The sequence below is a fragment of the Chrysemys picta genome, chromosome 11, assembly GCF_011386835.1.
Source record: "Chrysemys picta bellii isolate R12L10 chromosome 11, ASM1138683v2, whole genome shotgun sequence".
NCBI lineage: Eukaryota > Metazoa > Chordata > Testudines > Emydidae > Chrysemys > Chrysemys picta.
The window spans coordinates 61,730,007-61,757,678 of NC_088801.1; the positions used below are offsets into that span (position 1 = coordinate 61,730,007).

The following is a 27,672-nucleotide window of genomic DNA, read 5'->3' on the forward strand; positions in this document are numbered from 1 at the left end:
AGATACAGACTAACACGGCTACCCCCTGATACTTGACTTCACTTCAGTGTCAGTCTGCACTGTTGATGGATTGGTGCTGTTTTAATACTGACCGTGCTCCTGCAGAAGTACTGGAGATTTTTATGAAATCTCTGAAAATATTGCTGAATTGAGACTCATGTAAAAGAATGGGTTCTGGGCATGTTTTTCAGTTGGTATTGGACAGGAGTAAACACTGCCTGTTGAAGAAGCATTAAGGAATAATCAGGAAAGTAATATTCTACAATCCTGCCATAACATATATAGAGCTGGGAACAGCCAGTTAACCACAGTTTGATTAGTTTTCTGAACTTTTGTTTGAAGTGGTATATTTCTTAGTCACGAATTCCAAAGATGAAGGAAGTTACTTCTCAAAGTAAGTCAATAGCCAATCTTTAATAAAGTCCTGGGCCAGCTTTTACCCTCAGTTGGAATAAATGCAAGGTGCTGAGCAACCCTCAATTCTTGTTTCATGATGGGGCTGTGTATTAGAATTCCATAGTAATATCAAAATCTGGATTATTGTGGATTCTTCTACCCCTAAAACTGAAATTAGCCCTCTTGGTTCCACAGAGTAGTTGCAGCACTTGTGACCATTCTGTCTGCCTGAGGGAAGCAGCTGGCGCACTGCTATCTCCATGCACGAGGGAGTGCTGCTACCCCTTCCTTCTCAAACCACCCTAAATTGCTGCTCCTTTTCCCCCCCTACCAGTTTGTTTAATGTTCTAATCTACCTCAGGGCAAGCTCCCTCCTCTTTTTCCAGTGCAAGGTGCCTCAAGTAGAGCTGGGCAGTTTTTTGACCAACACTGTTGGGGGGGGGGGGGAGGAGATTCTTATGTTAACCAAACCATTATGAATGTGTCAAATTCACTAATTTGCTCCAGTTGAAAAAAAAAAGTCCCTCAAACATTTAAACAGTTCACATTTTGATTCTAAATGACTAGAAATTTCCTTCAATTTCATTTTTACACACCTTCAAAAAAATTTCAAATTTTTCAGCAAATCAAAGTGTCTTACAAAAAAGTACATTTGGGGATGGGGGGAGAAACCTGATAGCAAACAAATCAGTTATTCACACAGGTCTAATCAGGAGACAGAGGCTCCTGCTGTATTGTTCAGGCCTTGTCTTGGAGAATGAAGATCGCTCTCCCAGCCTAAGGAAGAGAAGAATGTCTGCCCCTAACACACTGATCCAGAAGGATCAGTGAAAGGCACAGTAAATTCTGGGTGTAACAGAACTGGGACTAGTGGAAAGAGAGATGGGATCAGGCTTACAAACGTTTAAAAGGTAAAAACTGTCATGAGAGAGGTCATAATCCAGTGGTTACTATACAGCTTCCCTTTATTGAAAAATCACATATAATATCAGCAAAAGAAACAGCCACAAACTAATCCAAGTACTAAACCTCACAGACTGCTTAGGAATGTCAGAGCAGCTGATCAGATGAGAGGACTGTTCTTCTGCTTATCCAGACATCTGTCAATCGTTGTTATCCTTTCATCTCAGGCTGGCTTTCCAATCAAACAGCCGCTTTCCCGTCTCATGACAGCTCATCCTGCACGGGCCTGTATAGCTGCTGAGATGGCTCCACCATCTGCACCTGGCAGTTGCTGCTCCTGCCATTTTTCCATAGTCAGTGACTTGAGTAAGCATCTGTCATTTTGATCAGTGTCCAGACTCCATTAGCATCAATCTCACTGTCCTCAGGAAACAGAGAGCTGTGTCTTCCTTGGTTTTGTTTAGATGTCTTCTGTTCCTCCTGTAGAGGTGGCTCATGCAGTAGTTATGATGCATGGGCCTTGGTGTGAATTACTTGGGCAGGTTGCCAGTCCTTTTCTCCCTATCCAGTGGCAGTAACTGGCATTCTTGTGCTGTCTTCAAATCTGTACCTCTCTTATAACTATTTCAGGATTGTTATTAGCTCAAGAAACTTGCTACATGTTGGTTTATGTCCTCCTGTCCCAGGGGTCACTGAACTAAATAAACCATGACGATAGTCCAACAATACTAAGCATGGATCTCTTGAATATTCCACAGCTTTAAAAAAAAAATCAAATTATTTACTGACTTCTTTGCTAACCCTTTTGACTATGCAAAATAAGACCTTCAACTACTCTGTCAAAGAAAATTGATGCAATGTGCCTTACCACTGAGATTGAGAAATCGACTATACTTGGATTATATTTTCCAGAACCCTTTGGGTTGAACAAAGGAGCTGTTTTAAGAGCAGACAGCAACCGTACATTTCTGCCGAGGAGAGGAAGTGAAGAATACTGTATTCAAAAACAGCAGAAGGTTAACACCCTGCTCTTAGGAAAAAATGCCAGGGAATCTAAAGAAGAGAGGGTAGAACTTTTGGTTGAGGCATATTCCGCAGCACAAAGCTCATAACACCTTGCTGAGGCACTAGTTCTGTAATGACTCAGGAAAGAGTGGTACCTAACCAATTAGCAACATCATATTTTGTAGCATTTAGGTGTATTTCTGAGATGGTACTGGTGATCCAGTACTAACACTGCTCAGCTCATGAGGCCTAATGAACTCAGACCAAAATGTGGCTGTAGGCAATATTGATCTATTCATATTTGTGCAAATATAGTTCAAAGTGATAGAATATTTTGTGTAAAAGAACATTATGCAGGAATCTATATATAGGGCCCCATCTACACGGTAAACTTTACTTGTGTAGACACGGCCATATGGTGTTATAACCATGTTACAGCCCTAATCTTACACACTGAGGCAAGAATGTGTGTATAGTTTTGTACATACATGTATTCAAGCTGGCTGAAAATATACCTTTACTGAGTATACATGAGCTAACAGGAAACTCAAGGCCTCAGAGAAGGGATGGCGCAAGGGGGGACAAGGTTGTTCATTTTTATGTGAATAGAAAGTTGTTGTTAATAATCTACAGCACTTGTTCAACCTTTTCCATATTTGGGACCCTTTTCTATATTGGAACCCCTTTCTACTCAGACTGGGCCTCCTCCCCCTTCCACCTAGCTGGGATCTAACCAGGAGTTCTCCTTATTTAGCGCTATTGGAAGCGTGGTGGGATCATGACCCCTGACAGCTGCGTGTGAGCTTCAGGCTGAGAACTCCTGGATCTAAGGTGTTACATAATTCAACAAAGAAATATTTGTTATATATGATTATGTTGAGAAGGTGTCACTTTCAACACCTCTTCTGGAATTTACACAATAGGATTAATAGCGGGAATGTTCCTCTATCTGATCCAAATCCCACTGATTGCAGTGGGCTTTGACTCAGGCCTTTTATACATCAAACTAGCATCCTATCCAAATTCTGCAGCCTTAAAAAAAAAAAAAAAAAAAAAATCCAGCTAACATGGGGTGCAGAATTAAATTGATTGCAATCAACCCACTGTTCTTGTTCATAGCTAAGATACACATCTGTTTGACTGTGAATCTATTGCTGGTTATATGCAGTGAGAAAGATTTTTAAGAGCTGGTCACGGAGTGGTTTCACAATACCGCACAGCCGGATTGCTGTTGTCAGAGTTCCGCAGTTGTTCACTGACTGTTGCAGACCGGCTGACCTCCCAGACTGCAAGTTTTAGTGCCTCAGAAACTGTCGCCCTGACACGGGTTTGGAACTTCTTGCTAATCAGAACATAGAGGATTGGATTGAGGCAGCTGTTGATGAAAGCCAGGCCAGTAGAGAGGGGAATACCGCTGAGAAGCAAGTCATGGAAGTGTTCATTATGGTGAGCAGATAGTTCCAGAACGGTAAATATGTGATAGGGGGTCCAGCAAACAAAAAAAGCTACAACTACCGCAAGGATGGTCCAGAAAAGCCTGCTGGAAGTCAGCATGGTTCTCTTCTTCACCTTCAGAACTAGAAATGAGTAACAAAGGACCATGGTCACTAGGGGAAAGAGGTAGCCACAAACAAGCCTCACCCAAATGAAAATATTATGCCTCATCAAAATGAGTTCTTTGTCATGTGGATGGAAGTTGTTATAGCAAATAGTGGAGTTGTGAACTGTAATTATGTCTCTGAAGTGTAAGGCAGGGGCACCAATAATAGCAGCTGAAATCCAAGTAATCACACTCAGAATGAGGGTGTTCCTTAGGGTCCGATATTTGTTGGAAAAGACTGGGTGTACCAGGCGGATATAGCGGTCAAGGCTGATGATGGTCAGGAAGAAGACACTGGCAAACATATTTAGTAAAGCAATGAAGGAGTTAGTCTTGCAGAGCCATTTCCCAAAGGGCCAATGGAAGCCCATGGCCACATACGTAATGTAAAGAGGCAGGAAAAGAACAAAGATGAAGTCTGCAATGGCCAGGTTGAGGAACCAGAGGGTACTGACTGATTTATCCCATTTAAACCCCATAAACCAGATGACTATGGCATTTCCTGGTACCCCCAGGAGAAAAGCCACACTGCATAAGGAAAGAGAGATGATGTGTGCAACACTGAGATAGGACTGGGGTGGTTCATCTTCCTCATACTCATAGAGATAGGAATAGTTGTCAAAATTTTCACTCAGCATCATTTCAGGAAACTCCATAGTGTATGGCTACGTTCTGTGGAGAAAAGGGAAACGTTTAGGTCAAATCATATCTTAAAAGCTTTTTTTTTTTTTAAACTGTATTACTAATACCACCATAACTTCATTCAAGGTCTTGGACATCAGAAATAAATGAGTTTCACTGCTTCAAGTGTATCACTTTTTGGCTGTCCAATGCTAGCACAATGCTTTACCCTTTGAGGTGCAGAAACTGCAGGGGAGCATTCACATCTGGACAAAGAAACTATTTACAATGACACTTACAAAAGTCTCATGAAGATGTCTTTTTGTCAAATTTATATGTCATTTTTCTAATAGTCCTATTCTTGTAAAAACCCATAAACAAAACAACTCTATATTTAGAACCTAAATTATCTGGCACAGTCCCTTAAAAAACAACAACAACCACCCAAGACTAAAATGAGTGCATTTTTTATGTCCCTGTAAGTTTGGACCTGCTCCTGTTCCTGTTGAAGTCATTGGGAATCTTGACCTGTATGGGAAATGGGTTGAGTTCTGTGGGCCAGACCCCCAGCGGGTGCAAACCCACCTATGCCAATAGTTATACTGATTTACACTGGCTGAGGATCTGGCCCTTTGTTTCCAGGATCACCGTTCGGAGTCATTCACTGTGAGGTGTTGCTTTGTACTTTTTAAATAGAAATGAAAGTAAACCCCAAAGCTGATTATATTAAAATTTAAATTACTATTTAATATACTGGGGCAGGACTGTCTTGTGGCTAGAGCACAGGACTGGGAGTCAGTTCCTGACTTTGCCACTGACTTCCTGTATGATCATGGAAACGTGGGGCTGGAAGGGACCTTGAGATGTCATCAATTCCATCTGTGACTGATTTCTGTTACCAATCTGCCTGAGGCCTCAGGGGAACAGGCTGAGGCCGCAGAATCGTTTGGGGAGGAGATGATGAAACACACCAAGTGTCTAAGTTTAAAGCTTTATTAATAAAAGAACAGCGGTGAGCGTTGGGACTGCTCCCACATCACTCAAAGGAAGCAAGAAAGTGTTAGTGCTCCAGCCCTAACCCACTTTCATACTCTCACTCGCACGACCTGAGGCTGGCCAAACCTGGGTGTAACATAAGAAGAAGAGGGGAGGGGAGTTCTTGCCCCGTGCACGGGTCGTTCAGTGTCCGCTGCGATCTCTGCCTTGCTTTGGCTCTCAGGAGGGTTTTAAGTCCTGGGGTCCTATGGGGGTGTTTTCGTCCAGAGCCCTCTGTTCCCAGTGCTCTTTGTACCAATCCAAAGTGGCTCGCTGTGGCCTCCTCGGCTTCCCAAAACACACGGGCTCCAGAGACTTTGTTTTCCCCCCTGTTAGCCTTCGCCGTCTGATTCGCTCTCACTGTTCTCACCGCCACGGCCGGCTCCAGCATTTCTGCTGCCCCAAGCAAAAAAAAAAAAAAAAGCCGCGATAGGCAGCGGCAGTTCAGCGGCAGGTCCTTCGCTCCTAGAGGGAGTGAGGGACCTGCCGCCCCCGAATTGCCGCAGGTGCCGCCCCTCTCCCTTGGCCGCCCCAAGCACCTGCTTGTTAAGCTGGTGCCTGGAGCCGGCCCTGCTCACTGCTATCTCTGCAGGCCTGCTCAACTTCGTTCTCCTCTTCTCACGGCTGGGCAGCTGCAGATTTCTCGTCACACCCATGACCTTGGACCGGGGCCAGCGTCTTATCTTCACACGGAGCTAGATGAAGTGTCAAGTTAACCCGTTCTCTGCTCTTTTCCTCCTTCCCTCTCTTGGCCTCTTGTTCCCTGCAAAGGAATCTTCCATTCCACACTCATCCCTTTGACCCTTCCTAAAATGCCCTGGAATGCTTGCAACAGCATTAACAAGATACTATGCTGATCTGCCTTCTCCAGGGGGACCCTTTGAGAGAGGGGGACATTGGGATGTGACACAGCCCCCTACACTGAGGCAGGACCAAGTAAACCTAGATCATCCACAACAGAGGTTTGTCCAGCCTGTTATTAAAAACCTCCAGGGATGGGGATTCCACAACCTCCCTTAGAAGCCTATTCCAGTGTTAAAGTACCTTTATAGTTAGAAATATTTTCCTAATATATAAACTAAATCTCCCTTGTTGCAGATTAAACTGATTACTTCTCCATGACTACCTAAAACAGAACAATTATCACAGTCCTCTTTATCACAGCCCTTAACATATCTGAAGACTGATCAGGTCTGCCCTTCTCAAAAAGAAACATGCCCAGTTTATTTAACCTTTCCTCCTAGGTCAGGTTTTCTGAACCTTTTATCATTTTTGATATTGGCCAAATTGCTTAATCTCTCTGCATCTGTTTTCCGACCTGCAAAATGGGATGTTAAGTAGGTGAACTCAATACTGTTGGTAAAGTTCTGGGAGATACTCTGATGGAAGACATTATAGAAGTGCAAAGTAGTATTCTTTCTTTTTGAGTTTGGGATTTTACAGCTTCTGTCTCCCAGTCCTGTTTGAAGTAGGTTTTATTGGACGTCTGTGGCAGAAATCAGAGAAGAGCCAGGCGTCTGTGTAGGCGAAAGGGTGCAATTAAAATGCTAGGGAGCCAAGTTTCTTGGGTTTTTTTGTTTTGTTTTGTTTTAAATTGCTAAAAATACGATCTGGAATATCAAGGTCGTAGTCTGGCGATTTAAAGTTCAGGGGTTTATTCCACTCTGATACACACAATTTTACAATGAGGAATGCTGAGGCTCAGAAAGCTAAACAGTCCAGACTTCTTAGGGCCAGATTTGAACACCCTTGCTCTTCTTGAGTAACATTTTGCTCCATGAGGAGTCCCACTGACTTCAACAGTTCTGCTCATAGAGTGAGGCAACATGCAGAAGGCTATCAGAATCTAGTCCTTATTAAAGAGTTTATTGTACAAAGATAAAAAAAATAATTAACAGTGGGCTAGGTCCTCAGTTGGTGTAAATCAACTTCGTTCCAGTGAAGCCTCTGCAGCTGTAAGCCAGGTGACACCTGCTGGGGTCTGGCCCAATTTTGTTTTCTTTCCGAAAAGGGGCACTTTTCTCTTGGTTTGCTGAAACAGGAAATTACCTATATTCAAAGTTCATCAAAAGTGGAGTCTCATTATAAGGGATCAATCAGATATCTTATAATGGGCAAAAGGGAGGTGTTTTTTTTAACTGCGTCATTAAACTAAAGCCATATATGTTGCTGAATTTTCCTTGGCAATCAGTGAAGTGTTCCAATTCAACTACTTTAAGAAAAGTGCTAGTAAAGTATTTCTTGATTTAAGTGGTGGACTCCAGATTTACACAGTTGTAAATGAGATCTGCATCTGGCCTTGAGTTCTTGTTTGTGTCTTGTACGTCCTGGAGCACGTTGCCAGCGTTTAACATGAAATTACCATAGAGATGCTGGATGGGGCATAGATCCATTCCAGGAATGAAAACAATTTGTGAGGCCGATAGTAGTGAAACCAGTTATTAAGAAAAAAAAGTCACAACAAAAGGCACTGTGAACCAACCATCTTTGGCTGGCTAGCAGCGGTAACTTTAATATTCTGACAACATAAATGATTTATTTTCTGCCACAAAGGAACAAAGCAATTGATGCAGCTCATCCTAAAGAGGGTTTATTATAAAGCTATGTACAGAAAGCCCTTGAGCTGCTTGGCTTGTAAATGCCCTAGCTAGACCCCTTTAAATTGACTAGTGGTATGAAGCAAGTTTGACACACTGTATTTCTTTGCAGACTCTTTAGAACCCTTAGCATACATGATTGGGGTGACCCCCTCACAGATGGGAAGCCCCTCTCTGTGGAACACAGATGGTCTTCTGGCTTAAGGTATTGACAGGAATTCAAGAGAGCAAGTGTTCAGTTTTTGGTTCTGCCAGAGACTTCCTGGGCGACGCTAAGCAAGTCATTTAATTTCTCTGCACTTCAGTACCCCTGAACCTTCACTTCCCTACCTCACAATGTGTTGTGAGGACAAATGTGTTACAGTTTGGGTAGCATGATATAGGGACCTATAATTACCTAGATAGCATGCTACTGAATCTGGCCCTGCCTAGCTGACAGGATAGCCTCTACAGGAATTATAACTCTTTCCTTGCCCCTTTTGACATTTTAAAGTTTTTCTGCCATTTCTCAAATAATGAAGAAAATGAGACCAGCTCTGCACTCTCTCTCTAAGTACTGAAGCATGTGCGTAAGTCTAATCCTATTCAGCAAATCACTTAAACAAGTGCTTATTTTTAAGCTTGTGCTTAAATCCCATTGGCTTCAACTACTTTACTGAATAGGGATGGATTTATGCACATGCTTAACTTTAAACAGATGCTTAACTCCTTTGCTGAACTGAGACCTGAGGGACAAGCTGTAGAAATTAATGGACTTACGTTGAGTAAAAATGGACTAACACGGGTGAATCAGGCCACAAGTTTCATTCGATAAAATACAAATATGTTGGTCTCTGGTGAGCACTTCATTTTGGGCAAAGACTAAGCATGGAAAGTTTCAGGCCAAAGGTTCGAAGAATGTGGGGAAAAAAAACAGGAAATATTTCATCGTTTTAGTTATAGTGATAGCTACCAGAATAATTGCTATGCAGTAAAGAAAGGATATTCCCCAGCAGAAAGTAATGTCCAACAGGAAAGATAAGGAAAATATGACATGTGCACTCATCAAAGAGGGACTTGAGAAATTAACTGGGTGCAGATGGAGGAGAGGAAGGGTGACTAAAGCTTCCCCAAAAAACAACAGAAAGCACTATAACGAGAAATGATTCCTCAGCAGCAAATGCTTCGCAGGTTAAAAAAAAAAAAAACCCACACACAGTTTCTCAACTTCCCGCTATTGAGACAGCTTCTGGATTTACAATCAGACCATGATTTTCTGGGAAAGAATCTAAAAAGGAAGGGCAGGAAAAACAATAAAAAGTGCCTAGGAAAATAAAGGAAAATGCATAGTAAAAGGAGTTTTAGAGTGAGAAAGGTTTAAAAGCATAAAGGAGGCTTAGAAATACTACATTCATTTTGTGAGACCAGCTAAACTACTGATGGACAGCAGAGATGACTATAGCAGGCTTGTTTTGGCAGATCAAGAGTGATTTGTTGCATTAGTGAAGCTGCAATCAAAAGAGACCAAGTTCTGCTCTCAGTTGCACCTACAGCTGAGTTCAGCTGTACTGCATGGGTGTAACTGAGAGCAGCCTATGTATGGCCTACTGGATGCAATAAGAGTGAGTTTATTTGTATTATTTTCCCGAGGACTAGTTCTGGGAAGGAGTTAAGACTCAGCATGCAGATTTGGAGCCCAGTTCCATATTTTTTTAATTCCATTAATATTTGCCTGATAAAGTAGGGCAGGAAAAGGCTCTTGAGATATTTTGCTCATTGAACCACATCTTGCATGGCTCTTTGACTTCAAAGGGACTACTCACTTGAGTAAAGTTATGCACATACATAAGTGTTTACAGGATCAGGTCTTTAATGTGTACATGGATGAAAAAGTATAAAATAAGCAGAAGGAGGTTATATATCGATATATTCATGTTATAAAGTATATAAAGAAGAGCTACCCCATTTCATCTAGTGAGAGTGACAACTTCTGTCCCTTCTAGTTTACTCAGTCTGAAGGAATTTTATTGTGTGTGTTATTCTGGTCAATATAAGTTTATAAAAATATATTTGTTCAGGTTTTAAGTGAGCCACATTTATGTCATTAAATTATACATCCCCCTGGGGTGTGGAATCTGTACAAATACCAGTACCTCCCAGCTGAGTCATTTTTCAAAAAAAATTATATCATCTGCAAGAAGAACATTATAAACATGAGCAGTACCCTTAACAGCTGGAATAAGAGTAAGTTTGAGCCAACAAGAGAACATTTTTTAAAAATCCTGAGATGACCCTTTATGTTTATTTTAAATGCCTTTACACGCATAACAAAGAATACCTTAGATTAAACTGAAATAATTTTTTAAAAGTTAAAAGTAAAATTTGACCATCTATTGCTGGTTACATTCTGCATTTCAGTCACCAAGCAGTTCACTTTCTGGTTCTCAAGTACCAGCACAGAGGAGCAATATCTGAGTTGCAAATGCCCCATGGAAATGTTTGAATCCAAACAACTTATTTAAAATTGAAGCTAAAAATAATACTGAAAGAGCATTTTAATATGAGGTTTTGTAAAGCCTCTTAAAACTCCCAAATCTTAATTTGGAAACTAAATTACCTGACAATGTCCCTTCTATGTTTAGATCTTCAGAGATGCTGCCTAACAGGAGAAAAGACATTTATCAAATATCTATGTATTTCTAGTGTGAACCAAAACACACCAAATATAAGACCCCTCTAGAAAGAAGGCCTATTTTTGTGATGTGCAGTATTGGAATTATAATTCCTCAAACCACATTTACAAGGTTATGCTTTGCCCAAGTACCTCACCTCTAACTCCTTTCCTTACCCCACTCTCCCAGAGGCAAAAGGTTTTTACAAGCCTGGGGTCCCTACCCAGCAAACGCATGTGAGCTGTCTCATAAAAGCCATGTGCATTAAGAGTTTGCAGAGTTAGAACCTAGTTGTTGTTTTTTAAGAAGGAGAGTTGTGAGAAAAATACGTAATGTGCATCTGCTAATAGACTGATAGACAAACGGGCGGGGAGGGGAGAAGCAGGATTGTGGGTTGCCATTGCTGCCTGTGGACAGTCCTTGATTCGACCATCAAGAGTTGATGTAAAGAGCTGCACAGAGGAAGCCATTTACAGTGTGTGACAAGACTACTGGTCATACAAAACCTAGGACCGTCTACTGGCACCTTAACTAGTTACATATACAGATCTAGAGTGCTCCCCTAACATGGTACATAGTGCCCTGTCTCTCTGCGGGGGCCCCCAAACAGAGCCAAGGGAAGCACCAAGAGCTAGACAGAGGCAGTGAAAACTGATAGGTCTATGAGAGAACCTATCTGCAAAAAGAGGTGCAATAGAGATTGCAGGCCGCTGGACAGCGATTGTCGTTAGGGCTTTCTAGACTGTGCATGTCCAGTTGCCAGAGTGGTAGGGGTGGGGTTTGGACACAGTCAAATATGCAGGCTCACGCCCTGCTGGGCTTTTGGTTGCACAGATCAGCCGGAGAGAGGAAAATATTTCTCAATAAACAGGAAAATGTGGTTAGAAGTTTGGCCGATAGGACTGAGGGATGAGTACAAGTTACAAAATTGCTTTTAATGCATTGAAACCGACCAAGTTTAAAAAATGATTATGTCTGTCAAGAGGTTTTTTAAACAGTAAACAAATCCTTTCTGCAAAGGGCAGGCAGAACACTTGCTCTCTTTGTTGTCCATTCATACTTTCTGAGGTCACAAGCCCCTCCACAAACTGAGTCCCTTTAATTTGGTTGCCTAACTAACTGTAGATATAGGTGCCGAACTTTAAGCAACCAAGTGTGAAAATGTTTAGCCTGTGTGTCTAAGTTTCCTTGTCTGTAAAAGAGAGAATAATAATTAAGCTACCTCAGAGGAGCATTGTGAGCTTGGATTCATTAATGCTTGTGCCTTGAGATCCTTGGCTAGAAAGAGCTAAAGAAATGCAAAGTATTAATAAATGTTTCTAGTACCCAAGAGATTTTACCATGTGCCACAGACAGTGCTTTTTCTATACCTCTCCTCAGCTGATTCCAAGGCCAGATTCTCAACTGTTGTGTAAATTAGCAATGGCATAGCTCCATTGACTCAGTGTCTGGAGTTACATTATTCTGTTACTTTCATAGTGTTACCCCCATTGAGCTTCAATTATGTAGATAACCCATTTTTACATTTACTCATAGATTCCAAGGACAGAAGGGACCTTTGTGATCATCTAATCTGACATCCTGTGTAGCACAGGCTACAGAATTCCCCCAAAACCTTAAAGTGTTTCTTTTAGAAAAACATCCAATCTTGATTTTAAAATTGTCAGTGATGGAGAATGCACCATGACCCTTGGTAAATTGCTCCAGTGGTTAATTACTCTCATCATTCAAAATTTCCAGTCTGAATTCATCTAGCTTGAACTTCCAGCATTGGATTATGTTATACTGTTCTCTGCTAGACAGAAAATCTCATTATTAAAAATTTATTCATCATGTAGGCCCTTATAGACTGTAATCAAGTCACCCCTTAACCTTCTCTTTGTTAAACTAAATAGACTATAAGGCAGGTTTTCTCACCCTTTAATCATTCTCGTGGCTCTTCTCTGAACCCTCTCCAATTTATCCACATTTGTCTTGAACTGTTGATATCAGAACTGGACAGAATATTCCAGCAGCGTTCATACCAGTGCCAAATACAAAGGTAAAATAACCTCTCTACTCCTATTCAAAAGTCCTCTGTTTATCCATCCCAGGATCACATTAGCCCTTTTGGCCACAGCATCACACTGAGAGCTCGTGTTCAGCTGATTATCCACCAGGTCATCTTTTGTTTTTATTTAAAAGTTTTTCTCTGTCACATGAAAGATGGGTTTTGTAGTTATAAAATGGGACCTGGAATCTGGCCCTGTGGGTTCTATTCCTGGCTATGCCACAGATTTCCTGTTGGATCTGGGGGAGTCGCTTGACCTCTCTGTGTCTCAGTGTTGAAATCAGACTATGGTTTTCAGTCTAAAATAGCAGATGACAAACGGACAGTCACAATTTCAGTTCATTTTGTACTGTGTGAAGTCTTCTTAAAGGATCAAAGTTCTCCTAAGACCAACAACGTTTGGGCCCTAGTGAATTATCCAGGTATCTTATTCTAGGAATTTGGGCTGCAACCATCTCCCAGATTTGGCTCTCATCTCTTAAAATCAATAGATGTGGTAAAGTGAAGGTGTGTTTTTAGTCTGTGTTGCTTAAAAATGAACATGAATATATGGGTGGCAAGTCCATTTATTCAGTTTTGTAAACCAAGGTCACTGCATTTGCTTGGGGGAAGATTTGGCCAGTAAAGGTGATTGTAGAGGTCACAATGGTAAATCCTGTCACAAGGAAGTTGAAACTAGCAGTGCTGGCTGTCTCTCTGCTGTTAATTTTGTGACAAGAATTGTATTACAGAGACCCTCTTCTAAATAATCATGAAAGGTCCTGGACAGGGCTTAAATTCTCACAAAGTATTTCCTGGAGCCCTGAGGCTCAGGACTTCAGCCCCATGGGAGGCACGCCAGGGCTCGGGGCTTCAGCCCAGAGGGTTTGAAAATATTTACCAGCGCTCCATTCCAGACAGCTCCACCTGAATTTAAGAGCTGGTCCTGGACATTTCAAATTCCACATGTGTGATCTGTGGTTAGCGGAGAATTTGCAGAAGTTCTTGGACTTGGGAGCCCTCGGCTACAGAGGTGAATCAGATCTTCAAAGCAACTAAAATTTTCAAAAGGTTGTCTGATGCTTGTTGGCCATGCCAGGTCTCAGACAGATTTTGGCCTAGAAATCTGTTTCACTCAAGAGATGTCAATGCAAACTATTTCAGACTCTCTGAGAATTTGAAGTGCTTATTTAGGGAGTAATTCTCCTCCCCAAAAAAGGGAACATATCAAGTTCCCCACAAAGTTCACCCACAAAGTTCTCCAAAGAGCAGGTGGGCTGTGTACAGTTTGTCAGAGATATTTAGCTCCCCCAGGCTACTTAAAGGTAGGGGAACTTTGACAAAGATTCACAAAGGCACCTGTGGAGATTGTAAACCCCACCAGGATTACTGCTGAGATTACAAACCCCCATGCATGGACAGCTGTGCATGTTATCCATAAACAAGAGCAAAACAAAGAGGAATGAATCTCATTTTGCATTTGGTTTCAGGTACATAACTAAGAAAAAAATATTTCTTAGAAGAGGCATCCCTGGGTTTTAAATAGCTGGGTTGGGACAGTGATTCAGCTTCCTTGGTTTTTGCATCGTGAGACCCAGGTCGTCACTGCAGACACTGTAAATTGCTAGAAATCTCAGTTTGGCAAAAATGTTGCCATACATATAGCATCTCAGAGTCAAAAGAAGATATGAGAGATGGAGCAGACTCAGACTTATCATTATAAAGCTATTTGGAATTTGCATTTTCATCTAGTGATGTAGAGCCTGATTCTGATTTCACTTGCTCCAGTGTAAAGCAAGAATAACTCTACAGAAGTCATGGAGTGACAGGTGTAACACGAATATGTGCAGAACAGAATCAGCCCCACTACATTCTAGCCTATGCTAGATGACTGATAATGATGTGATTGCATAGCCTATAGTTGGACAACAAGAATGGACTATGCAATGGACAAAATGGCTAAATAGAGTCCCTTACAGACATGGGTAAGTTGCAATCAATCATTCAGGCAAGCACAGGTCTGAATGCCTGTAGCAGTCTCTTCAGTACATCTTTCTGAGTGAAGGAGCATCCCATGCTCATGTGCAGGGTGTTATTTCCACATCTCCTAAATGCTGTTATGTCAAAAGCAGCTTTCTTTGAACAAGGCCAGGCATGCACTGTTACCTACATATCTGCCATATTCAAAACACAAACCTGTTTTGCCAGGCATCAAAAGTCAGGTCTAAGCTTTAAGAAGTTTGCCGTATAGTTATACCAGTGTAGCTAAACTGACAATCCTCTCAGTGTAGACACAACTTATTGGCAAAGTTTTAATGATTTAGCTTATACTAGTTCAACAAGCAAAATACATACCACAAATATTCCCCCTCTCCCCACCAAAAAAACCTGGCATTGCTATACCAGCAAAAGCTTCTAGTGCAGACCTAACCTGAATGCAAGAAGTCATCTGACCACTTGTCACAGGGGAACAATGTATCTTTCCCATACTCAGGGAACTCAGATGACCACAGCCGTAATTCTGACACTATCAGAAGTGATTTATCTTTACACAGGCCCCAAGCACTGAGACTTCCAGAAAATATAATAAGGCAGGAATTCTCCAAATCCATGGAATGATTGATGGTGGTTTGTGGAAGCTGGTTGGGTCTATGGTGTTGGCTCCTCCTTGCTTCCACATGTTAAAAAAATATATACAAACACCTTCCTAACACTACTTTTGTATGTATGGAATTGCTGTAATTGCTACAGGTATGTTACGGGATCAAGAATAATAGAAGTGGTCGGCCTGATTATGAACAGGAAGGGAGATGGCCATGAGACAATCTCCATTAAAGCGTAGCCTAATTGTGAATAAAGCATGAGAACCTTTACAACAGTATCTAAAAATAAGAGTTTAGGGGGAAAGGGCCATTGCAATTTGAAATATAGCATTGTGCTTACAGTACATGCTACGTGCCAGAACTAAGTACTTACATGCCCTATCTATAGGAGTTGAGCACCTCACAAGGGAAGTATGTTATCCCCAAGGGAACTGGGGCACAGAGAGATTTCAGTGACTTAGGCTTGGTCTACACTACCCCCCCTAATTCGAACTAAGGTACGCAACTTCAGCTACGTGAATAACGTAGCTGAAGTTCGAAGTACCTTATTTCGAATTAGTTCAAACTTACCTTGGTCCACACTCGGCAGGCAGGCTCCCCCGTCGACTCCGCGGTACTCCTCTCGGCGAGCTGGAGTACCGCAGTCGACGGCGAGCACTTCCGGGTTCGACTTATCGCGTCCAGACTAGACGCGATAAGTCGAACCCAGAAGTTCGATTTCCAGCCGTCGAACTTGCCGGTAAGTGTAGCCAAGGCCTAGGTCACACAAGAAGCCCTAAGATAGAACCAGGAATTAAACCCAGAATGCCAGTCCAGTACCCAAACCACAAGACCCTCCTCTCTTTTATAAACATAAACACTAACCCCTCATTTGCAATGGAAGGAGAGAGTCACGACACTCCTCTTCAGAGACTATATGTTCCTGCCCTGAGAGGAGGTTATGCTATATTATAGCAAGCCCTAACCCTTCCCATTCTTACTGTCCTTTATGGGGAAACTGGACCCACCTGGAAAGCAGCTGCAGTTTCTGGATGGTTTGCCAGCTCAGAGCCAGTAAGCGTATGATAGAGACACACAGCATGTGAATTCACATCCATACCATCTCAACAGTAAATCCCACACTCCAGGTGCAGGGTGTGCCACAGATCCAGGGTGTGCCACAGATTCAACTAATCCACTCACCATCTGACAAAGCCCAGCTGTGGAGTGCTAATGAACCTATTTAGATTACTGCACAGTGGCATGCACATGAATGATTATTTCAAACAGGTTGGGCGTGCCTTCCATTCATCCTAGAGCCCCAGCAATCCCTTCCTTGGATCACAGCCACAATACCTACACTCCCTCCTGATGGAGCTACCTGCTGTTTAATTTCTTAGCACCTGAGCAACACAATCAGTTAACGGCTGTGATGTCATTATTCTGATCAAGTGTGATGAACAGTGCAGGAAATGTTTTCCCATGACTCTCTAAGTGATGGGTGGGAGGCATATAGTCCTCTTGCTTTACAATTGGTTGGTATCCAGCAATGAAATAGGATTTTGTTTAGTACTTATATCAGCATTACATTGCTTTGAGCACAGTGTCTTTTCTCATGATTATACCTGTTCAATGAACAGGTGCTTTCACATTATACAGATCCTTTTGCTAGGGTGGGGAGCAGAAGGGGCTTATATCTAGGGTCCATGTATTGTACAAGGCCCCAGGACATCCATCAAGAACAAAGGTTTCTTTCATACTTTCTTTATCAATCATCATGTTCCAGGAGGGCTAGACATTTACTCAGCCCCCCAGCCTAGCATGGCACTGGCAGCTTTCCCAGCCACAGAAGAGAAAAGATGGACTTGTGGTTAAAGCAGAGAACTAGGCCCCAGAAAATCTAGGCCCTGTTCCTGGTTCTGCCACAGGCTTCCTTGGGTATTTCACTTTCCTTCTCACTTAGGGATCAACTCTGCAGGGTACTGAACAATTCTAAAGATGGGAGTTCAGGATGCTGGGCACCCTGCGAGCTAATACTTCTTCACCATCTCCCAGAGATTGTAGGAGGCTGAGTTCATTCACCTGGGATGGAGAGTCAGGTGGATAAAGTATTACACTGCAAACAGCTGCGTTTGCTTTGCTGTTCACGAATCACCACTGCTCCCCCTGCTTTTTCATCTGGCAGACTTCAGATGGCGTACAGTGCCATGATCACAATTGTTTTAGGAGATTAATGTTTAGAGACGAGTACATAGAGGCACCAGCTGAGATCAGGGCTTCATTGTGTAAGATTCTGTACATACGCATAGTGAGAAACAGTTCCTGCCCTGCTTCTAGTCTAAACAGACCAGACGGATGAAGGATGGCAGTGGAGACAGAAGTGATGCCCAAGGTCACACAGCAGGTCAGTGGCAGAGATGCAGATAGAATCTGTGCCCCCTGAATGCCAGTCTAGCGCCTACTAGACCACACTGGTTGAACTCAGGGTGAAACGTCTTAAAGTATATTCAAGAAGCAGGGGCAACTTTTCTGAAAAATTCTGGGGGAGGCAAATCTGCATCAGCATATAAAATATTATGTGATTATCTTGTATCTTGCAAAAGTTGGGGGAGGAAGGTGGAGCACAAAGACCTATGAAAAGTTGGGGGGGGGGGCAAACCAGGGCCGGGGGGGGTAACTGCCCCCCTTGTCCCATAGCAAATGATACCCCTGTTAAGAAGGCTGGTGGCCCTCAGTACTGGTGACTATTTAATACCTATTTACTGGGAAGTACAGGGGAGAGGAACAGTAGGGGAGGTTGGGAGGATGGTGAGGAAAGAACATTTTGAAGGAAGGGGAGGAAAAGACAAGAGAGAAGTGAGAAGATAGCGAAGACGGACAGGGCAAAATGTCAAAGGAGGTCTCCAACTATCTAGTTCCTCTGTGTCCCCCTTAATCTTCCTGTGGTCCTAGTAGGAGGCCACAGATCCTGTAAATTAAACAGTGAAAGCTCTTTTCCTCTCATCATAAAGTACTTACGCATGAAAGAGAGACGTAATTGAGAAGTGGGCAATAACCCAGTGCTCCAACTCACACACCACTACTCCCCGCTCTCTCTGCGTGTGCTGTCCAGGGGTGTTTTTCAGATGCCTTGAACTTCACTTGCCAGAGTTAACCTGCCCAAGGGAACAGAATAGGAGTCCAAGCAAATAAATAAATAAAGAAGGGGAACATCTACTATAGTCTTTGGGACAACCCACCCACTCAATCCTTATGCAGGCAAAACCTCACTACTGTCAAGGGGAGTTTGTACATAAAACTTGAGCAAGGACCTCAGTATTAAAGGGCTTGCAATAATGAATCCATGAACATTCTGCCTGCTATTACAGCAGCACTCAATGGCTTCAGTCAGGCAAAAATATAAGAATTAATGATGTTATCCTTCTGTTCTATTGAAAGGCAAAATGCTCCTCTGGCCAAGGAACCACGAGCAGATGAGTAGGATCCAAGGTAGAAAAAGAGATGCAGAATATTTTCTGTGTGCTTCTCTTTCACCTCTGCAGAAGCCTGTGGGTGAAGCCTGAGAGTCTTGCACCAGAAGGGCAAGGATCTAGCCACATCTACCAGTGCAGGAGGAACAGCCAGAGAGACTAAAAATTGGTGGTTGGGAATAACGTGTTTGGCCAGGAGCTGACTGGATTGGCAGATGAGTGCCGCAGAAGAGAGGGCGGGAGGAACAGGTTCAGAGAGAAGCCAAAGGCAGTCAAAGAAGGAAAGATGGCGACTCTGTGGGGAATGAGCTACGAGAGAGTTGCAACCCTTTTGGACCCATTGCTGAGAGCTACAATCCCTGACCTCTCTGGATTTACCTGCAACTGAGTCAACTTTGCAAGCCTAAGCTGCAACAACTGGTGTCATAGGTATCCTTTTGAGCCCCATCGCTGGAGAAAAGTTACATCTGAGTTAGAGCTGGTCATTTTGTTTGAAGGATCTTAGTGCAGTAAAGTAAAGCCTCCATATGCCAGTCTGGTGGTGGTAAGGGGCAGTTACAGGAGCATCCTAGGGCTGATGTGGGATCTTATGCTCCTGCCACCCTGCATGTGCCCCAGCAAAGGGGGCGTGCTGGGGTCAGGGCTGAGGGTATATAGTTATAGGAATGGAGTAATAGCTCTTTAAAGTAGTTCGAGCCCTCTATTGACCCTCACTGTCTTCTGTTGCAGAAGCCACCAAAGCTGTGTCAGAGCATAGGATTGTCAGCTGTCCAGGTTTTCCAACAACTGCCCCTTTTTATGAGGTAGCTGTCCTGGAATATCTGCAAGGATGTTCAATGCACTGCCAGCTGTCCAGTTTTATGGATTCAGAATCATCCCGCATGTCCTGGTTTTTGTTCCTCAGATGTGGCAACCGTAGCAGTAGTGTATATATGGAGTTAGGCCTGTTATGTAGTCAGTAAACACTGCGCCAGTGTGGTTCTTTCTTATCGCATTTGCTGTGTTGCAGGGTGCTGGAGAAGAAGGCCTTGCCTTCCACCCTCTTCTCCCTTTAGTACAGAGCACAGGGGCAGCCCTGCACTGTTGTGAATTTGTTAGCTTCTGAGTGACTGGATTTAAAACAAAATGCTCTTGGAGCCAGTGAGTGAAAGTCAGCCAGGTATCTGTTCATTAGAACGAGAAACACACGGCTAAGCTGTTGGCACTGATTCCGTATTGTGTAATGAATAAATAGGCCTCTACCAAGAGCAGTACACAAAATACCACTCTGTAAACAGTAGGTCAGCATTGTCTGGAGGTATAGAACATCCCCATTCTTTAGATGAAAACAAGAGTAATAACAGATCTAGAAATCCAGGTGGAAAATTTGTTGGCATAGTCAGAAGAGAATACATAAAGACACAAGATTTTATTATTAGCAAAGACAATTATAACTTCACCTTTTTGAATCAAGCTAGCTAGCTGAAATATGAGCTTCCTAAAATAGTAGTTAATAGCATCCCAGAAATTATTCATTAGCTTGTCAGATCAGAAGCAACAGTGCAGAGTAAAAAGGAGAATCTATACTAGTCAGCATCTTAGTCACGAAGATTATCATTAGTGATTAAAAGCCCCCACCAGTTCTAGAACTGGGAGGAAATATATGGCAAGAATCTGACTAACCTCAGTAGCCCACCTATATGGATCCAGTTACAGAATTCAGCCTTTCAGGACCAAATCCTCTCTGCTGCTGTGCCAAGCTTGAAGAGGAGGAGGGAAGGAATCCGATCTCTCAGGCCAAAGAATGACAGTAGAGCCCACTCCATGCTGGTTATAGAAGCCGCAAAGCTACAGTAGCTGGTGCTTAAAGTGGTCTGAAAAAGGTGTGTGTGGGGTGATGGACAGGGAATCGCTCAACTTCAGAGCAGCAGCTTTAGTAAGACAATGCTTAAAGTACACCCTTCAGCAGGGTCTTTGACCCATTGCAAGCACTTCCCTTCCCCCACTTTAAGCACTGTGTAATAGTGTGGCCACCACCAAGCATCCCCATGAGTCCAGGGTGCCTCTGCAGTGCCCTGTACCTGATTCTTCAGGGCTCCTGAGACTATGTGGGGTTTGTTTTTCTCCTTCAATCACAGCCCTTGTGGGGGTCTGGTTTTCTTTATTTACAAAGCTCAAAAAAAAAAAAATCCAAACCAAAAAGGCATTTCTCTAATCACTCCCAGAGTCCCCAAGAATCTGCAGTCCCCCTCCCACCCCAACTGCTTCAGTTCTTGTAAGGAACCAGCTGCCTGAGGCTCCTTTGCTGCACCAGGCGTCTCTGGTTTAGCAAGCCTGCTCTAGTTCTTCAAGTCAGGCAGGCTCCCTCACTCCCTTTGCTCTCCCATACCCCTCACCACTCTGAGTGGCCTGACAGAGCACTCACTGCATGGCTCGCCATCTTTGTCTGTCCTGGACAGAAGGTCTGCAGTCTGGTGGTTCTTGCCGGGACAATGCTGTGCAGGAAAACGAAAGGGCAGGGTACCAATGGGTAACCCAGGCATTTGAATCTCTCATCATCTGGAGCCATCAGAGCACTGCTTGGTCAGTGACAAGGAAAAAGGGAGTCCAATGCAGATAGTAGTGCCGGGCTTCACTGCCCAGCATTCCTTCTGGATGACCAATACCACTTTTCACGGTCCAGGAGTTTCCTACTCCTACAGGATAGGATGTTCCTGATTGTGGAACTTCTAGGACAATACTGCTCCCAGGTCCCAGTGTGGTTCTATCTGGATGGGAACCAGGAAGGGTCTTATGGCATCCCTCGCTGGCAGGTTTGAGGTCTTACCCTACCTGCCAAAGTAACACCCTAGATAGTCACACTCCATCATGGGACACTCTCACTGCCTATGTCCCAAATGCCTAAAGCAATAACATATGATCGGCCCCTCTTGAATGGTCAACAAAGGCCCACTTGGATCCTGGGGTCTCAAAGTGCCTCTGACTGGAGATCTCCAGGAAGGTAGAGACTCTCTCTCCCTTGAGGGGGCCCAGTACCAAGGGCACCTCCTCATTCCTGGGGTGCCGAAACCTGGAGCAGTGCCAACAACCCTTGAGTTACTGCAGGCTGGGGGGAGAGTTAGGAGGAATTATTCTAATTCCTGAAGCTTCCACCTCTAGAAACCTCTCTGTTGTTTCTACAGCCTCTGGGATGGTTAATGGGCAGAACTGATAAACCTAGGCTTGTACTGCTATGGGGAGAATTTGTAAATGTTGTTCAAAAACAATACTATCCATCAGGTCACCCATGGTCTTAGTTTCAGGGGTCAGCCAGCGAGTGGCCAAGTTGCAGAGCCATTGGGCGACAGCCTCCTTTTAGAAATGGTTCCTCATGAAACTTCCTATAATAGATTTCTGGAATGAATCCAAGCTAATCCAATATGGCCACCTTCAGAGTAAAGTAAGATTGGGCTTCATCTGTACGCAGGGCCTTGGAAGTAGCTTAGGCCTCCCCTAGGGTGATCAGGTATCCGGTTTTCGACCAGAACACCCAGTCGAAAAGGGACACTGGCGACTCTGGTCAGCACCGCCAACCGGGCCATTAAAAGTCCAGTCAGTGGTGCTTCAGAGCTAAGGCAGGCTAGTCCCTACCTGTCCTGGCTCCGCACTGCGCCCCAGAAGCGGCCAGCAGGTCTTGCTCCTAGACGGGAGTGGGGGAGGCTACGGGACTCTGCGCGCTGCCCCCACCCTGAGCACTGGCTCTGCACTCCCATTGGCCGGGAACCGCAGACAATAGGAGCTGCGGGAGCGGTGCCTGAGGGCGAGAGCAGCATGCAGAGCCAGCTGCCATGCCTCTGCCTAGGAGCCAGACCTCCTGGCTGTTTCCGGGACACAGCATGGAGTCAGGACAGGCAGGAAGCCTCCCTTAGCCCCCCAGCTGCACTGCTGACTGGGAGCCACCCGAGGTAGAGCCGTCCCTTGGGTACAGTGAATTGGGGCAACTGCCCTGGGCCCCGTGCTTTGGGGAGGGGACGGGGAGGTGAGGCGGGTGGGTGAGCGGGGTGAGGAGGTGAACGGGGAGGCGAGTGGCAGGCGGATGGGGTGAGGAGGAGCTCCCCCTACAAGAACCTCCCCCTCCCTCAGCACCTCCTGCCCACCGGCGGGCCCCGCCGATCAGCACCTTCCCCTCCCTCTCAGCGCCAACCGCGGATCAGATGTTTTGCGACGTCAGGAGGCGCTGGGGGAGAGGGCAGAGGAGTGAGGGTGCAGCGTGCTCGGGGGGAGGGTGCAGAACTGGGTGGGGAAGGGGTGGGAAGAGGCAGGTTGGGAGCGGGAAGAAGCATGGTCGGGGTGGGGCCTTGGGGAAAGGGGTAGAGTGGGGGTGGGGCCTGGGCGGAGCCAGAGGGGGGAGCAGCCCCCCGGCAGATTAGAAACTCGGCCCCTATGTCCTGGGCCCGGCACCCCCCTAGGGACAGTCCTGGCCATAGGTAAGCCCGCGCCCCAACCACCAGCTTGGAGCCCTCTCCTGCACCCCAAGCTCCTCATCCCTGGCCCCACCCCAGAGCCCGCACCCCCAGACAGAGCCCTCACCCCCCCCTCCACCCCAACCCCCTGCCTCAACCCGCAGCCTCCTCCCACACCCTGAACCCTTCCTTTCTGGCCCCACCCCAGAGCCCTCACCCCCACCTGCACCTCAACCCCCTTCCCCAGCCCAGTGAAAGTGAGTGAGAGTGGTGGAGAGCATCAAGCGAGCCACCGAGGGAGGGGGAAATGTAGTGATCGGGGGGCAGGACCTCTGGGAAGGGGCAGGGAGGGGCTAGGGTGTTCGGTTTTGTGCGATTAGAAAGTTGGCAACCCTAGCCTCCCCATGTAGCTAAAGGGTGGGGGGGGGCTCCTCTCCCAGCCAGTGGTGGCTGTCACCTGCTCAGCTGTCAGGAAAGCTCCCGGGTCAGTAGGGTTAGCTTGGTTAGGGTGGGTCCTGGGAGAGCCTCAGCAGGGAACACCCTTGTAGGAGCACCCAGCAAACTTAGCACAAGCAGCATGGCCACCTTGGCCTGGAACTGCCAATTCTGTTCCTGTTCAGCCAGTTAGGCCTCCTGCGTGCGCTGCTGGGTGGCTAGTAAGGCTTCCTGGAGCAGATGATTTTGCTCCTTGTCTGCCTGTTGCTGCTGTATCATTAATCACAAGACTTCCTCCAATGTCCCCGAAGAAGGGGACGGTAAGATTCCCTGCTCAGGTGCCAGGTGTATTGGGGTGGCCACCACCTGAGTGCCCCTTCATGTCCAGGGGAGCCTCTGCAGTGCCCCACCTCTGTTTTCTTCTTCGTCAGGGCTCCTTAAACAAACCCCACACAGTCTTTCTCCTTTCAATCACAGGCCTTCTTGGGGGTCTGGTTTTCTTCAGGGCCGGCTCCAGGCACCAGCTGAGCAAGTGCAGATTGTTGGAGGCGGCATTCTGCCCAATCCTAGGGCGGCATGGCCGCTTTTTTTTGTTTTTGTTTGTTCTTGTTCCACTCCAGCCGCCCTGTAGGGGACGGCGGCACGGAGGACGGGAGTGCCCTGCAGGGCAGTCCTCTTCCTTCCCTCCCCACCGACGGAAGCGGAGCCTTCGCGGCAGGCGGCAGGAGGCGGCGCAGCGGGAGGGGCCGCGTGGCAGCGCCCCTGCTGTAGCCCTGGCCGCCCCCTTCTCTCTCTCTCTCCCGCCTGCTCCCAACCCCTCCCCCCCAGCCGGTCCCCCTGCACTCGCGCTCCGGCTGCGCCGCAGGTTTTTTTTTTTTTTTTTTGCTTTGCCATTCTGGCCGCCCCGTTTTTTTTTTGCTTGGGGCGGCCAAAAAGCCAGAGCTGGCCCTGGTTTTCTTTATTCACAAAGCTCCAAAAAATCAACCCAACAAAAAAAGAATTTCTCCAATCACTCATAGAATTCCCAGAAATCTGTCCCAGTCTGTATCCGGCACTAGCTGCACTGCTCAAGCTGACTCCCTTGGACCTTCTCCCAGTCAGTCCCTTTCCCTGCAGAATTCCTTCACCTCCTAGAGCAGTGGTCTCCAAACTTTGAGGGTTGCGCCCTCCATACCCCATCCAGTGCCCCATCTCAGAGCCGGGATGGACGGGGTAAGGGTCCCAAGGCTGGGGATGGGGCTGGGGCTGGGCCGGGAACGGGCCCGGGAGCGGAGCCCTGGCTGGGGGCCAAGGCTAGGGGTGGGATTGGAAGAAGAGCCATGGCTGGGGTGTGGTGGGGGCCAGCAGCCAGGGTAGTGCCTGGGTGCAGAGCTGGGGGCGGGACTGGAGCAGAGATGGGGGCAGAGTGGGGCTGGCCTGGGCACTGCCGCTTCCCCCCCAAATGTTTCTCAGCACCCTGTAGGGGGGCCACAGTCCTAGAGGTTTCTTCCTTGCACCAGGTGTCTCTGGTTGGCTCATTTAGTAAGCCTGCTCCAGGATTCAAATCTCCTGCAGGCAGCTCCCTCACTCCCTGTTCTCTCTCACATGCTGACAGTAACTTTGACAGGAGCTGTGCCCTGTCTGCCCTTCCCTGGCTTACGTGGAGGAGGGGGAATTAGGTGAAGTTTTACAGTTGTGTAGATAGATTTAGAGCAGGTTATCAGAGGCTTGCACCTCCTATTCCAAAGCAGGTGAAACAATAATGAAGATAGCTAATCAAAGTAGTTTAAATCCTGAGCAAATGATTAAATGTTTACAACGGTCCAGGTATACTTAATCCTACCTCAGTGCAGGGGAGATGGACTAGAGTACTAGATGACCTCTCAAGGTGCATTCTATTCCTACATTTCTGTGAATTCTCAAGCCTTTATTTAGCAAGGTATGTAAGCATGTGCATAAATTTAAGCATGAACAACCTCATTGAAACCTAAGGGCTGAGTCCAGCCTGCAGGATTTGACCTATGGAGTTTAGACAATGTTCTACAGTTTTCCAAATTTGGTATGTCCATTTTCTTCCTTTAGCCTGATCTCTCTCTCTTCTCCCCTAAAAGATGTAAACTACTGTAATAATTTTCAAAAATTATTCAACAAGATAACTTCTTTTTATTTAAACAGTAAATTCTCCTGTACAGAGTTTATAAAGCTTCCTGTTTCTTTTGTTTACATGGTTAGTTCAAAAAGAACAGGAGTACATGGTTAGTTCAGAGATTCAGTTAATAGGATTCTGGAAGGAGTTTAAGTTAGATATATAAATATATATATAATTGATTTTGTGAAATTTTTGTTTTTATTAGATTTCACTTAGAAAAGCTACACCTGACAATTCTGTGGTTATTGCAAATATAGAACTGAATCCTATCCTGTACTACTGTATAATGACACTAACAGGCACAAGTCTGCTTTGTCCTCCACTGTCTGCTACCCAGATACACGCACTTTCTTGGTCACTTCACCAGAGCAGGACAAGACTTTGCTCATTACGAATTACTTCTCAATTCTGATTTATGGAATGATCTTATTAATCGATTACCTGAGTTCACGAGGATTCTTGATTTCTTTTCTAGAATTACGTCTTCAATAAAGCTGTGGATCAGACTCATACTGTCAGTGGAAAGATTCTGTTCACTTCAGGGAGCTTTGGGTCAGACCCCATATGTTTATTTCCAGTGAGACTGGAATTGGTTTAGAGATGTAGCAAATTTGTGCAATCCCTAAACAATTTATCTCATTGAAGTCAAAACACAAAGCACCCAGAGAGAGACAGAGAGACTGATCCGGATTCTTGTTTACATTAAGGTTGCGTTGCACCACTCTGGCACTCTGGAACTTAAAGTGGGTGTAAATGCACTTTAGTAGAAAGCTATTAAAAATGTAACTCATTCCCACTTTCAGATACCTTGATGCTGCCAGAGTAGTGCAAAGTTAACCTTAGTGTAAATGAGAATCAAGCCCTTTCTTCAAAGAAACCCTTTTAGTAAGCGGGTGTTATCTCATGTTGCTTGTTTGTCTTCAGGAATCATATTGCTGGAAAACGCATTAGCTCAAGACAGTTAACATAAACAAACAGAAAAATCCACATACCAATTTGCTTCTGTTGGAAGAAAATAGCTCTGTAGTGGATGTAACCTCCACAGCTGAAGGAAGACTGAAGTGTAGAGTTCAGAGTGACTTCCCTATGTTCCCAGCTGCTTCCCTTAGCTACCACCTCCTTCTAATGACACTGTAGAAAAATGGAATAACAGTGTCTAGCAAAAACAAAAACAACAAGGAGTACTAGTGGCATCTTAGAGACTAACAAATTTATTTGGGTATAAGCTTTCGTGGGCTAAGCTTTCGTATTCAGCAAGAGGAAACTGGAAAACATTTCCAGATTTCTGTCTTTATAAATCCAGCATCCCACCAAAAATAAATTCTAACCATATGAATGAATCACTTTAGGTCACTGTCTGCAGGGAAGCAGAGGGAGTTGCTGTTGAATGGAAACAGTTGCATGTGTAGCATTCATAAGGGAATGTTAAGTAATACATGCTGCTTTCTGATATGCAATGGACAGATTGCACAGTATGTCTTTGGTGTGCAATTTTGGTTCATAAAAAGTAATATTAAATTAGCAGAAAAGCATTTAAGAACTCAAAGGAAACATTTTCCAGCACTACAGTGAGGTTAAATCAGACATTCTAGTTATTTACTGAAAATAGATTTTTTTCTTTGTGTCTGAGATGCATGAAGCCAACAGATACCAGGGGTCAAATCCTCACCTGGTAGACAGTGTGTTTTAGTGGATAGACCACCAGGAAGGGACTCAGGTGAGCTGGGTTCTTTTCCTGGCTCTGACACTGGCCTGCTGGGAGGCTTTGGGCAAATCACTTCACTTCCCTCTGCCTTAGT

At 44.9% G+C, this 27,672-nt stretch overlaps 1 protein-coding gene across 5 annotated transcripts; it reads right to left on the reverse strand.

Moving 5' to 3' along the window:
* Positions 1–1,335: 1,335 nt before the first annotated feature.
* On the reverse strand, positions 1,336–27,672 carry CMKLR2 (chemerin chemokine-like receptor 2). Of its 5 annotated transcripts, none has more exons than XM_065562098.1 (3): positions 27,543–27,672; positions 26,866–27,004; positions 1,336–4,576 (listed from the first exon to the last, which is right to left on the reverse strand). In XM_065562098.1, exon 3 carries the CDS (start codon positions 4,558–4,560, stop codon positions 3,496–3,498), a length of 1,065 nt encoding a protein of 354 aa, XP_065418170.1. In that variant the 5' UTR covers positions 4,561–4,576; positions 26,866–27,004; positions 27,543–27,672; the 3' UTR covers positions 1,336–3,495. The 5 variants fall into 5 exon arrangements, with proteins under 5 accessions (XP_065418170.1, XP_005306117.1, XP_065418171.1 ...); XM_005306060.4 differs by lacking the exon at positions 27,543–27,672 and adding an exon at positions 18,438–18,574 and having other exon boundaries at positions 26,866–27,154; XM_065562099.1 differs by lacking the exons at positions 26,866–27,004; positions 27,543–27,672 and adding exons at positions 10,754–10,795; positions 16,448–16,763.